This window comes from Desmodus rotundus, chromosome 2 (assembly GCF_022682495.2).
Source record: "Desmodus rotundus isolate HL8 chromosome 2, HLdesRot8A.1, whole genome shotgun sequence".
In the NCBI taxonomy this organism is placed as follows: domain Eukaryota; kingdom Metazoa; phylum Chordata; class Mammalia; order Chiroptera; family Phyllostomidae; genus Desmodus; species Desmodus rotundus.
The window spans coordinates 145458665-145472336 of NC_071388.1; the positions used below are offsets into that span (position 1 = coordinate 145458665).

The 13672-nt window shown below is 35.1% G+C and overlaps 1 protein-coding gene across 1 annotated transcript; it reads left to right on the forward strand.

Moving 5' to 3' along the window:
• The first annotated feature begins 453 nt into the window (after positions 1-453).
• Positions 454-1143, forward strand: LOC112322251 (high mobility group protein B3). The gene is given in 2 exon segments (XM_024579859.3): positions 454-770; positions 773-1143. Coding segments are annotated over 2 exon segments (603 nt in total). The 5' UTR covers positions 454-520; the 3' UTR covers positions 1126-1143.
• Positions 1144-13672: the final 12529 nt, after the last annotated feature.

Below are 13672 nucleotides of genomic sequence, written 5' to 3' on the forward strand. Positions count from 1 at the left end.
GTTGGACAAGACAAGGTTCTGTACCTAGTTTAAAGTATAAAATATTTTATTCACAAATTATATTGTTTAGATTAGTTTATACTAGACTCCAAATCTTTCAGATGCTCTTTTTTACTTAACCTATTAAGTCATATTATGAGTCTAGAATAAAATACTGCTTAAGGAGATTTGATAGTTGAATATTATTTTAGCTAACCAACCGAACCTCATCATGGCAATAATTTTTCTCCTTCTTCCATTCTGATTCAATACTGTAATTTTATTCCTGACTAAAAAAAAAAAATGTCTTCTAGGGACAGCAAAATTCAGTGTGCTGTGAACAGTCAGCATACGCCCCCAGCTGATGAGTCTCCCCTACGGGGAAATGTGCCACTTCCGCTCATCCCTCGCTTGGACTCTCAATTGACTTCAAAACCAAAATCCAGGGCGGCTCTCGGGGAGGCAGCTAGCGCGAGGCTGGCAAGCTCTGAGCCTCGCGTGGTGCCCTGCGCTGCCCAGACTAGCGAACAATACAGTCAGGATGGCTAAAGGTGATCCCAAGAAGCCAAAGGGCAAGATGTCTGCTTACGCCTTCTTTGTGTAGACATGCAGGGAGGAACATAAGAAGAAAAACCCAGAGGTTCCTGTTAATTTTGCAGAATTTTCCAAGAAGTGCTCTGAGAGGTGGAAGACAATGTCGGGGAAAGAGAAATCTAAATTTGATGAGATGGCAAAGGCAGATAAAGTACGCTATGATTGGGAAATGAAGGATTGTGGGCCTCCTCTAAAGGAGGCAAGAAGAAGAAGGACCCCAATGCCCCCAAAAGGCCACCGTCTGGATTCTTCCTATTCTGTTCAGAATTCCGCCCCAAGATCAAATCCACAAACCCTGGCATCTCTATTGGAGATATGGCAAAGAAGCTGGGAGAGATGTGGAATAACTTAAGTGACAGTGAAAAGCAGCCTTACAACAATAAGGCTGCAAAGCTGAAAGAGAAGTATGAGAAGGATGTCGCTGACTATAAGTCTAAAGGAAAATTTGATGGTGCAAAGGGTCCTGCTAAAGTTGCTCGGAAAAAGGTGGAAGAGGAAGACGAAGAAGATGAGGAGGAAGGGGAGGAAGAAGAGGAGGAGGAGGAGGAATAAAAAAACTGTTTATCTGTCTCCTTGTGAATACCTTAAGAGTAGGGGAGCTCCGTGATTGACACAGCTCTTATTTGAGAGGTGTCTGCTGCCCTCATTAGGATTAATTACACAATTGGATCATGATCATATGTAGTTTTCAAAGTGCTCTAGAAATTGTCAGTGGTTTACATGAAGTGGTAATGGGTGTCTGGAGCACCCTGAAACTGTATCAAAGTTGTACATATTTCCAAACATTTTTAAAATGAAAAGGCTCTCATGTTCTCCTCACTCTGTGCACTTTGCTGTTGGTATGACACGACATTTAAAGATGTTCCTGGCATTTTCTTTTTTTAATCTGTAAGGTGGTGTTAACTATATGGTTATTGGCTAGAAATCCTGAGTTACCAACTGTACATATCTATAGTTTGTAAAAAGAACAAAACAACCAAGACAAGCTCTTGATGCTCTTTGCTTGGCGTTGAGGCTGTGGGGAAGATGCCTTTTGGAGGGGCCGTAGCTCAGGGCGTGCACTGTGAAGCTGGACCTGTGGACACTGCAGTGGGCATCCATTTAGCTTCAGGTTGTCTTGTTTTTGTATATAGTGACATAGCATTCTGCCATTTTTAGCTGTGGAAAACGGGGGGGGTCAGCTGGCATGAGAAGTGTTTGGATCTTTTTTAGTTAAGTGCAGTAGTTTGAAACAAACTGTAGAACTCTTCATTGTCAGCAAAGTAAAGAGTCGCTGCATCAATGAAAGTTGAAGAACCTTCTGTACTAAATACAATTTGAAACATTTTGTTATTTTTTTGTATGTTTAGAATGCTGAGATGTTTTTGAAGTTAAATAAACAGTATTACATTTAAAAAAAACAAAATCCAGATTAAATTAAAAACAGGAAAGTCTGTAATTGCTAGGTCTCCTCCTACTTTGACCAACATCAAAAATAATGTATTGATTATATTTCTCAACTACATAATTGACTATAGTCCAAAATATTTTGATAGACCTGGATATTTGAGTAAAGCTCTATAGAGTTTGACATAATAACTGGATACAGCCTTTGAGAAAACTTCAGTCATTTCATAGATAGGATTTCAGAGCTTCTGTGGGCTTTTATTCTTTGCAATCTTTTTTCTAATATATCCTTTTTTTTCCCCCATCTACACTTCTTGCTATGTACATCTATGGTCCCTATCACTTAAGATCCATTCTTTCTTCTGGAAATGTACCATTTTGCTTCCCAGAGGGCCATCTTCCTTTACCCCCAGTTCTTGGGATTCAGTTCATACTAATCCTACTCCTGAATCCAAACATTAGATATAAGACCCAAGAGAGAGCCTCATGGCTGTCAACAACACAAATCGAATTGTTCTAGCACCTGTAAGCCAGGCATTACAAATGGCATATTCCATGTGTCTGACCAGAGTATTTGTATCAAGGATCGGCACAGGACCCAAGCAAGTCACTGAAGCTCAACTTGCAAGTTTTTAGTGGGAGCAATAGAATGGAGATTCTCTTTCCATTAATTGAGGTTAGTAACAATGCAGCCTTGAGCCACTGAGGGCATCTAATCTTCCTGTGGGAGGAACTACCTGGAAAGGAGGCCAACACAAAGGAAGTCATAGCCAAGAGTTAAAGAAAATCTGAATTCTGATCATATTATTTGAGCTCCTGTGTCTAGGTATGCCTGAAGTCCTCCTGGCAAATTTTCAGTTACATATATAAACTAATATTTCTTTCTTCTGCAGCCTATTACACTTGAGTTTTATAGCAGTTAGCATTAAAATATTTTTCTCAATATAGAGCTTCATTCTTTTTTCAGGATGTAAAAATCTCATATTATGATATTCCAGCAAATAAAAATGACCACCAAATTATTTCAGTAGAAAGTAGTTTGGAAATTTCACCAGTAATCCAGAGATTGTCCTAGTGTCCTATGGCTCCAGAGGAGGGTAGTATAATCTTTTTGGGTAATATGACAAATATAGACATTAATATAATTTAAAAAGTATTCATATGTGACTAAGCCATGTGCCTGTTCTTCAAGGATAGACTCTCCACAAAACACACCAAAATAATGCAGCAAGTTTTGAGCATTTTAATATCCATATTTTAAAAATGCATAGTTCTTTCAACTCATAATTCAGTTATGTTTTTAATTCTTTGTTTATTTATTCATTCATTTAAGAAATATGTATTGGTTACCAACGCTGGGCTAGTCATTTTGCTTCTTGATGAGTGCACAATACCTACCTAGACTAATAAGGATTCTTTTTTTTTTTTTTTTTTTTTTTTTTTTTTGGGAGTTTTAAAAAATATATATTTTATTGATTATGCTATTACAGTGTTCCCATTTTTGTCCTGCTCTTTATTCTCCTCTGCCCTGCATTATGCTAAGTGAAATAAGCCAGGAAGTGAGGGACAAGTACCATATGATCTCACCTTTAACTGGAACATAAGCAATAGAAGAAAAAAGCAAACAAAATATAACCAGAGACATTGAAGTTAAGAACAATCTAACAATAGCCAGGGCGGGGGTGGGGGGTGGGGGCGGGGATAGTGGGAAGAGGGTATTACAGGAACTACTATAAAGGACACATGGACAAAACCAAGGGGGAGGGTGGAGAGGGGGGAGGGAGGTGGGTTCACCTGGGGTGGGGTAGAGGGATGGGGAGAAAAGGCATACAACTGTAATTGCATAACAATTAAAAAAAAAAAAATTAAAAAAAAAAAAAAAAAAAAAAAAAAAAAAGAATAGTATAGGAAATGGAAAAGCCAAAGAACTTATGTGTATGATCATGGAAATGAACTAAGGTGGGAAGCAATGCTGGTGGGAGGCATTCCACGCAGCAACATCCTCACAGACACATCCCCTAAAGCAAGGGACATAAAGGAAAGAATAAACAAATGGGACCTCATCAGAATAAAAAGCTTCTGCATGGCTAAAGAAAACAGCACCAAATTACAAAGAGTACCAACAGTATGGGAAAACATATTTGCCAACGATACCTCAGACAAGGGCCTGATCTCCAAAATATATAAAGAACTCACTCGACTCCACTCCAGGAAGACAAACAACCCAATTAAAAAATGGGCAAAGGACTTGAACAGACACTTCTCCAAGGAAGACATACAGAGGGCCCAGAGACATATGAAAAGATGCTCAGCATCACTAGCCATCAGAGAGATGCAAATTAAAACCACAATGAGGTATCATCTCACACCAGTCAGAATGGCCAACATAAACAAATCCACAAACAAATGTTGGAGAGGATGCGGAGAAAAGGGAACCCTTGTGCACTGTTGGTGGGAATGCAGACTGGTGAGGCCACTGTGGAAAACAATATGGAATTTCCTCAGAAAACTAAAAATGGAACTGCCCTTTGACCCAGTAATTCCGCTGCTGGGATTATACCCTAAGAACACTGAAACACCAATCCTAATAAGGATTCTTGACCCCAGTGGGTTATTTTAGTATTCATTGGTACTTCCTTTACAAGATGGATAAGAGGGGGAAAACAGAGATGAAAATATTTTCAATTAGATGTCATCACTTGTAAATGATTTTACTGGTGGCTGAGTGGAGAAGCACTTTTAAATGAATGAACAATGTGAATTTTGAGATTATTTGTCATTTCCATTTTTCTCTAATTTCTTTCTCACCCATTCTAATAAATCATTGATAATTGGTCATATTCCAAGTAAATAGATTTGTCAGAAAGCCCAGGTTATGATGTTTATTATAATTATTTCAAAAATTGTCACCTTTCAAATATTTTTGCCTACACAGGAATTAGAAAGTGAACAACTTTGTAAAACTATCTACATAATTCAAGTCAAGTGTCCTAATTACTCATGCAGAGTGAGGTTTTTGATAATCATAACATCATAACAAGTTTAACTTTGAGAAAGTCAATGGGATTAAGCAGTCTGAACATTGTATTATGAACCATGATTTTACAAATCCAAAATTGGAATCTCCATTAACTTCAACCCCAACCATTTGAAGAAGAGTTATTTAGTGCTAATAGTTGTGATCATTATGTTTTAAAGGCAAAGAGAAAATACTGTAAACAAAGCAGGAAAATATTTTTGGTGTGTAGTATAAACACACAAACAATTATCTTAAAATGTAATCTTCATGTGACTTATTAAAGTAGATTACATTTTAATGTGCATTGCAATTTGCACATTATAGAGGCACTCTATATGCAGCGTTAACCGTGTGACCAGCCTGACAACCTGCACAACTGAAGATATAAAAAAAGAAAAAACCCTCTGCTATCTTTCTCTAAATGGATGTATTTGGTGTTGATAGTCAGATACAGTTTTCACCTTTATCCCAGCTTGTTTCTGACCCAGTGGGTTAGTGTTAATCACCACTGTAGGCACCAATAATTTCCCCATATGTGGAATTTGATAAGTTAGAGCACCCACTTCAATTCAAGAAGATTCCAGCTGACTATCCAGTTATCGCTATGGACAGCTTCAAGCACATCCATGGCTGGCCTTGTATTCTTAGCTTTATCAAGCGCTTTGCACTTTTTGTCTTTTATCTCTTAATTGAGACCTGACTGCAAGAAATGCCTATCTCTTCAACTGGGTTGCATTAAGTATTAACTTTAACTGCTTTGGGTACTTGAGGTACAGAAGAGGGGGGGAAAAAGCCTTAAGAAGCTGTGTAGAGTGGAAAATCTTCCCAAATCTCTATTTATAAATTGGATAAATGCTACAGCATTTTTTATAAAAGTAAATAAATCTTTATCTCTTTTCCAGATTAAAAAAAAGTGTTTATATTACCAACTGGAGGAAAGTTTACGAGTTCTCCATCATCTTTGGCAGTAATAGTAATCCTAAAATTCTGGTCAAAAGAGATAATATTTAGGAAGAGTAAATAATTCAGTAATAATAGATGAGAAAGAACTTTATATTTTATGTCTCTGGCATGTCTATGGCCTGACTCTTTTCTAAAGGGTATGGAATTGGGGTTTTATTTGAGCTGAGAACGCACCAACCCAAGGATTCAAGGTAGCTTGTGTAGGTTCCAAATCTGGAAATTTCCTTTTCTAAATATTTCTTTTTCTAAATAAATGTTTTGAAATTTTGATATGTAGCAATTAGTACTCAAGTCCATATTCCAACCAGAAGTGTTGGTTACCAAAGCGCTACCTAGATTGGAAAAAGGAGGGAGAGAAAAGAGAATCATAAGAAAAGACAACTGAACATTAAGTCTAAAAGAGAAGAAATTTTATCCCTTACAATTCATGTGGTACCAGAGCACGTTAGGGTGAATTACCATTTCATTCACTCATTCATTCATTTCATGAATTTCTGAGGACATTCCATATAAAGGCACCCAGGTAACAAAATGAACAAGCTTTTCATCATGTCCTCTTGGTGTGGCTGTCAGAGTACACTGCTTATATTCAAAATTATGAATCATTAAAATTTGTATAAAAAGCTTTATGAGCAGTGTTCATTGACAGAAAATAACAAAGTCTATTCATTACCTATACCACTTACAGTAGCAACTGATTTTCCTTCAAAAATCCTAAATCACTAGTTGGTTAGGTGCATTCATTCTTCCTTGTACCTACACCAAGTCCCAATCACTCCAAGAATCACAGCATAACATCATTAACATTCATTAGTAAAACCTACACTTATTAGAACAATAATACTATTGGCAAGGGTTTAATACCTTGCTTTTCTGTAGACATGGAGAGTATGTGAAAAGAAATATTTGGTTTTTTATGCTTTTACCTTCAACTTCTAAAAATCCCCCTCCCTACTTGGAAAGACAAAAATACTCTCACTCTATTGTTTTCTTATGGGCTCATAAACTTTTAGCTTTGTGTTACTTTTTCAAAGACTCTATTAAACTTGATACATGAGACTGGTAGGCTGCCACAAACTCATAAAAATCTTTTCAAAGAATTGCTGCCTAAGAGTGGAAATTGAATGGCAATTCCTAATGGCTTAAACTATAGAAAATGTGAAGCCTACTAATAGATAATTTAGGATTTCCCCCTTTCCTCCTACCACTGGAGAGAACAGAACATGAGCTCCAATAAAATTGCACCAAGATCTTATAAATCTTCCGTCTGTAAAAGCTCAATGGTCCTAAGCAATGGGCTGTGGTACACATACCACATTAAAATCCGTGTTAAAATGTTCTCCGTATTTTGGAGCTAAAAGTTCTGCGCCTTTTGACTATGTGGACACTTGTGTTATTGTCAGTTTCAAGAGTTAAATATTCCAGCAGGAATTTGTTACTACACAGCGGTACATAATGCCCGAAAACCCCCTGTACCAATATTGCTCTCAAATTGGCAGCAAGTGAACAAGGGACATGAAGGATGCTTCAGCACAGTAACCTATCCTTCCTTCTCTCCTGGGAGCCACTTGGCCAGCTTTCATCCTCATAATTATAATAAATTTGACATTTCATAGATAATATTGATTTCTGTATTTTAGCATTTCACCATAGGTGACAGTCTAGCGTCAAGAATGAAATTTCTATTGATCTCCTGCACATTAATCTCTCATGTGTATGTGATCATTTTTATAAGACCTTTTACTGCACATAAATCAATATTTCATATTTCCAGCTATGCCAGAGGAGATGTCATATTTGTAAACTGTGAGTTGACACCTGCAATTCCTTCCTGTTCAGCTTCAACTGTTCAGTAACAGTCGATTCAGGGTTGGGAAAGGATCAAGCTCGAGAAACAAGGTAGATGAAAGGCATGAATGTAGACTAGAGTAATTAGCTTAATGAACAAAGGAGCCAAGTAAAGGAAATAATGCTTCTTCTGTAAAAATTGCTTCTGTGGACATAAGCATCTATAAAACGGTTTCGCTTTCCATGCTTCTAGGGAGCTGATGATACTAGATTTAAATGTCTGTGTTAAGAGGAAATACTGAATTGCTCTTTAAAAAATGCATTTAAAAACTAACAAATCTCATTGGATATAAAATTCCCTATAATTTCAAGAATGTTGAACATAAAAGTATATGATCTTTTTACCCACAACTCCAATAGTGTGACAATGTTGATTAAATAGTTTTCAGGACCATGATTTGTTTCCTAATTTAGCAAGCAATTTAGAAAGCAAATCATTTTCATAGTTTCACATTTAATGGTTTTCATATTTCAAAAATAAGCTCTTAGGATTGTCTATAAATAGTCTGATGGATCAAAATACAATAGTATTATGAAAAGAATGTGAGCTCTTCTTTGTATAGAGCTGAATGCAGAGCGAGAAATAGCAGGTATTTGTAAGGAGTAAATATTTCACTCTAAGGAGATGCTATTCTTATAACTACTTAGGGATCCACTAAAATATTCATTTTGCCAATTTTGATGGCATATAAAAATTAGTGTGCATTTGTATTTCACCTTGTTGGACTTGCCTATGCTTTATTATTTTCAAACTGTTTCCTACCTATTAAATAATGGAAGTTTATCCATGATACATTTTAAGAGTTTTCAGAATAAACGTTTGGACACAAGATGACCTATGTGGACATTTATGTTTCTTTTTACAAATTTTTCCATGACTATTCTTACTTTCCAATACAGGTTATTAAATGCAAAAGTCAATTTGGTGATGCTCTAATATAAATGAAGAAGTATTGAAAATAGAATGCTTCCTTGTATGACATTAATATTTATTCTTTCAAAATTGCATTCTACATATTTAGAGAAGAACTTGAAATCTTGTGCAATAAACATTTTCAAAATCTGAAAAAAAAGTTTTTAATTTAATAAAGTGTTTGCTGGTTTAAGAAGAACTACTTTTTCCCAGATAAAAGTGGACTTGGAAATGTCCACTTTCTAGCAATTTCCTATAGTCACTATTGACACACTATTATTTCAAATTATATGTCATTTCACTGGAAGGAAATGCTACTCTAGCTTATTTTTTAAAGGCCAATCCTTTTTGCTGGTTTCTGAAACATGTTCATGGCCATAAAATATGTCAGCAAATGACTGCTTTAACATGATGACAGACACATTATCGGAGTGTGACTGACTAGTGTAACAGTGACTGTGTTTCGACAGTTTTGTCAGCTTTTGACTGAAGGAGCACAATTAAAAAAAAAGAAAGAAACAGACTGAGTAGTTGGATATTACTGGAGAAATTCAGCAGGTGAAATGTATCTTTACAAAAACTTCAGTTTTCTGAGGTGTCAAAAGAATTAGTTGTGAGCTTGAAGCATGATAAAATTTATTTTATTTGGGAACAAATTAACATCACAAAGGGCTGAGCAGCAGGACTTTGTGTACTCAAAACTTGAGAACTTGGACTTCACGTCAAGGTGACTGGATCTAACGCTCCAACCTTGACTTGGTTAACTCTCTTTGTACATTTGGGCATTTTATTTCTTTAAGGTGAAAAATGTTTAGCTTCAAAGGCATTTGAAGCTTTTGGGACTTCAGCTTTGAAGTCCCAAAGCTGAAATGACCACCCATATTTCTGACTAATATCTCCTCCTTAAACAACTTGAATGAAGAACTACAGATTTAGTCTCTTAGGGGAAAATATTCCTCCAATTTTGTGAGCGAGAAGTTTTAGCAATGATAGAATATATGAGGTCATGCTCCCAAAACTATGGAGGACATTTCTCCCATCTTTAAAATGCTGTTTTACTTTGCACTTGATAATTTTGCTATTTCTTTGTGTCATTTTCCCTCCTAACACTTGTCAATTCTTCTACACTCCAGAATCCATGGAGATTTCTCTCAGACACGAAGCATCACTACATCTGCTCTCATGCCTCTGCCCCCCATTGTCTACATACAATATTTACTATTCCTGGTAAGGCTGGATTGTATATGTGTTTGGTTCCTATGGCCCCCATCACGTTGTTGTCATTGCATTCAACTATATTATTATTTACTTTAAGTATTTACAGTTCTTCTTTTCCATATATTGAGAAATCTTTTTTCCCCATCAATATCCCAATGTCTTGTGTTTAGTAACCATTAGAAAAATAAACAAATCATTGTGGAATGAATGAATGAATGAGACAATCAGTGGTGCATTTAAAATTTGTTTTGTAAATAAATAAATAAATAAAATGTGTTTGGTATGAGAGTGTCCTTTAGCTCAATGATGCAGATATATACAAAAGACCTCACTCCCTTCTTTTAACAATACTGTAAATTTGAGCTCCTCAATACCATATATTTTTAAATCAGAAGATAATTAGCAATGGTAGGGAGTCAGTAAATAACCTGGATAGTGTAGCACAAAGAAGTTTTTAGGTTTTAGCTCATACATAAATGACATTTTTAAATTTGTAAGTGACAAAAAAGTTGCCCCATAGTTTTTGGTATTTAAAAATTATGCCTGCTATTAGTGTGCTAATATGGCAAAAAATAAAGATTCTGATTATTACATTTGGAATATATTATTAAGATCTTATAATATTAAAACAATTTTTCTAAATAAAAAATGAAAAAATATTTTTCCTTATATTAATTTCTAAATATAAATGTTTGCTGAACATTACACATTTTAGGAAAATTTTGGCTTAATTTTTCAACTTTATTTTCCATTATTTAAAATTTCATAACATTTGGTCAAATGTTTTTGTTCTAACTAAAATTTTTGAGAGGAAAAATAGATACAGAAATTATATAATGTTATGAAAAAATCTCAAATTATGGTGAAATTTAGAAAGTAAGCATAGATTACATAACTTTAGGACAACAATAACTTTGATTATTTGCAACCAATTAGTTGCCTCCTTACAAAATATACATTCAGAGTAATTGATGACAGACAGGCCAAAAGATCTCATTTTTTACAAAATAAATTTAATGTCTTAAAATTAAGAGACTAGCAATGACAGCATGGGCTGAGAGAATAAATAGTTTCTTGCATGAAATTAAGAAGGATGAAATTAATATTACGGTAGGCTTCATAATATATGGAAACAAAATATTTCAAAATTTACCATTTAAAATAACAAAAAAATGTGTTAACTCTCAGATCCCAGTGAAATTCAAAAAGCTGATGTGCTACAGCAAAAAAAAAAAAAAAAAAAAAAATCCCAGGATTAATATTAAATGACAGAGTATGTGGAATTACATAGCAGTGGTGAAGGCCAGGGCAGGAGGATGGGGGCTGGGTAGAGGTGGGCAAAGGAAGGGAAAATTGGCACATCTGTAATGGTGTCAACAATAAAAAAGAAGTTTATTAACTATATGTAAATTGAATATATGTGCCATGTAAATATTTTACTAAAGATTTTATGGGCTATATTAACCCCAAAATATCTTTATTGTTAGGTAATTAATATCAATCACACATAAAAATTTAAATTCAGATTTCCATGAGGTTTTTAAGTGTTTTATAATTTCAATGTTGAAACATGTTACAATTTTTAAAATGGAGACAACTATATAAATTTAGGCTTCAATGGATATGTTTTTGTTGCTGTTTTTATGAAGAATAACATGGAAGTTTTTATAGTGCATAAAAATGGAGAAAAAGGAAATGATTCCATGGCCTCATTTCCTTCAGAGCTAAAATTTTAAGTAAAAGGGAAAACATTTGTTTTGATTATAATCAGAGCACAGTATGGAAGATTTTATTTGTCTCACAAAATCTTTTAAGAAATCCTGTCGTAAACAACCCAATTAAAAAATGGGCAAAAGACTTGAACAGACACTTCTCCAAGGAAGACATACAGAGGGCCCAGAGACATATGAAAAGATGCTCAGCATCACTAGCCATCAGAGAGATGCAAATTAAAACCACAATGAGGTACCATCTCACACCAGTCAGAGTGGCCAACATAAACAAATCCACAAACAAATGTTGGAGAGGATGTGGAGAAAAGGGAACCCTAGTGCACTGTTGGTAGGAATGCAGACTGGTGAGGCCACTGTGGAAAACAGTATGGAATTTCCTCAGAAAACTAAAAATGGAACTGCCCTTTGACCCAGCAATTCTGCTGCTGGGATTATACCCTAAGAACCCTGAAACACCAATCCAAAAGAACCTGTGCACCCCAATGTTCATAGCAGCACAATTTACAATAGCCAAGTACTGGAAGCAACCTAAGTGCCCATCAGCAAACGAGTGGATCCAAAAACTATGGTATATTTACACAGTGGAATTCTATGCAGCAGAGAGAAAGAAGGAGCTTATACCCTTTGCAACAGCATGGATGAAACTGGAGAGCATTATGCTAAGTGAAATAAGCCAGGCGGTGAGGGACAAGTACCATATGATCTCACCTTTAATTGGAACATAATCAATAGAAGAAAAAAGCAAACAAAATATAACCAGAGTCATTGAAGTTAAGAACAATCTAACAATAGCTGGGGGGAGGGGGGGCAGTGGGAAGAGGGGATTACAGGAACTACTATAAAGGACACATGGACAAAACCAAGGGGGAGGGTGGAGGTGGGGGAGGGAGGTGGGTTCAGCTGGGGTGGGGTGGAGGGATGGGGAGAAAAGGCATACAACTGTAATCGAATAACAATAAAAATTAAAAAAATAATAAAAATTAAAAAAAAAGAAATCCTGTCGATTCTGGTTTCCCAAAAGTTAAAAGTTATAAGGAAAACCAAAGAACATAGAGGATTTACTCAGTAAGAGCTGAGCTTAAAAAATAACAGTTCTAGAGATAACATGATGTATTATAATATACACGTAAGTCTACACGCTAAAATACAGTAGGGCAAAAGTAGGTTTACAGTTGTGAGTATACAAAATAGTTTACTATTGTATTGTTATTTATTAATTGTTGTATTATTTTCCATACAAACCACTGTAAACCTACTTTTGCCACACCCTGTATAACATAAAGTGGTAATAAAACCTATAAAAGAGAAGCCTAATGAAAAGAATTAACATGTAATAACACCTTCATTCTTCAACTTAGCTTATCTCCCTCCTACTTATTGTATTTTCTTAAGAGTATGCCATCTAATAATTCTCCTTATAAAGTCCTCTCTGCTAAACTTTTGAGCGAAGTTTTCAACAAAGAATTAGGAATGTCTTCATACCAACTGCTTACAAAGTTTTTAGTGTAAGGCCAAGATTATAGCCAGGAATGTTTTATGAAAGGAAAACATTAAAGGAAAAATAACAGAAAGCTCAAAGAAATCAGTAACTTACAGACCAATGAAAATAGGGAAAGATTTTACAGTAAGAAAAATAACAAACATATATGATGCCCAAATTCATTTACAATTAAATAATTAAATTGGATATTAATTAACAGGATATTAAGGTTATTATTTTTTATCTATCAGGTAGTTTATTTTAAATTTAATGATAACTAGGGTGTGAGGGAATGGAGATTCCCATATTCTATTGATGAGCATATAAATCAGTGTCACCTTTTAAGAGTAATTTGACAATATTCTTAAAATTAAAAAATGTAGGGGGGAAGTAGAAGAAAGTATAGGGGGATAAATGCTGACAAAAGGAGACATGACTTGGGGTGGTAAACACACAATACAATATACAGATGATATATTATTCAATTGCACATCTGAAACCTATGTAACCTTATTAGCCAATGTCGCCCCAATAAATTC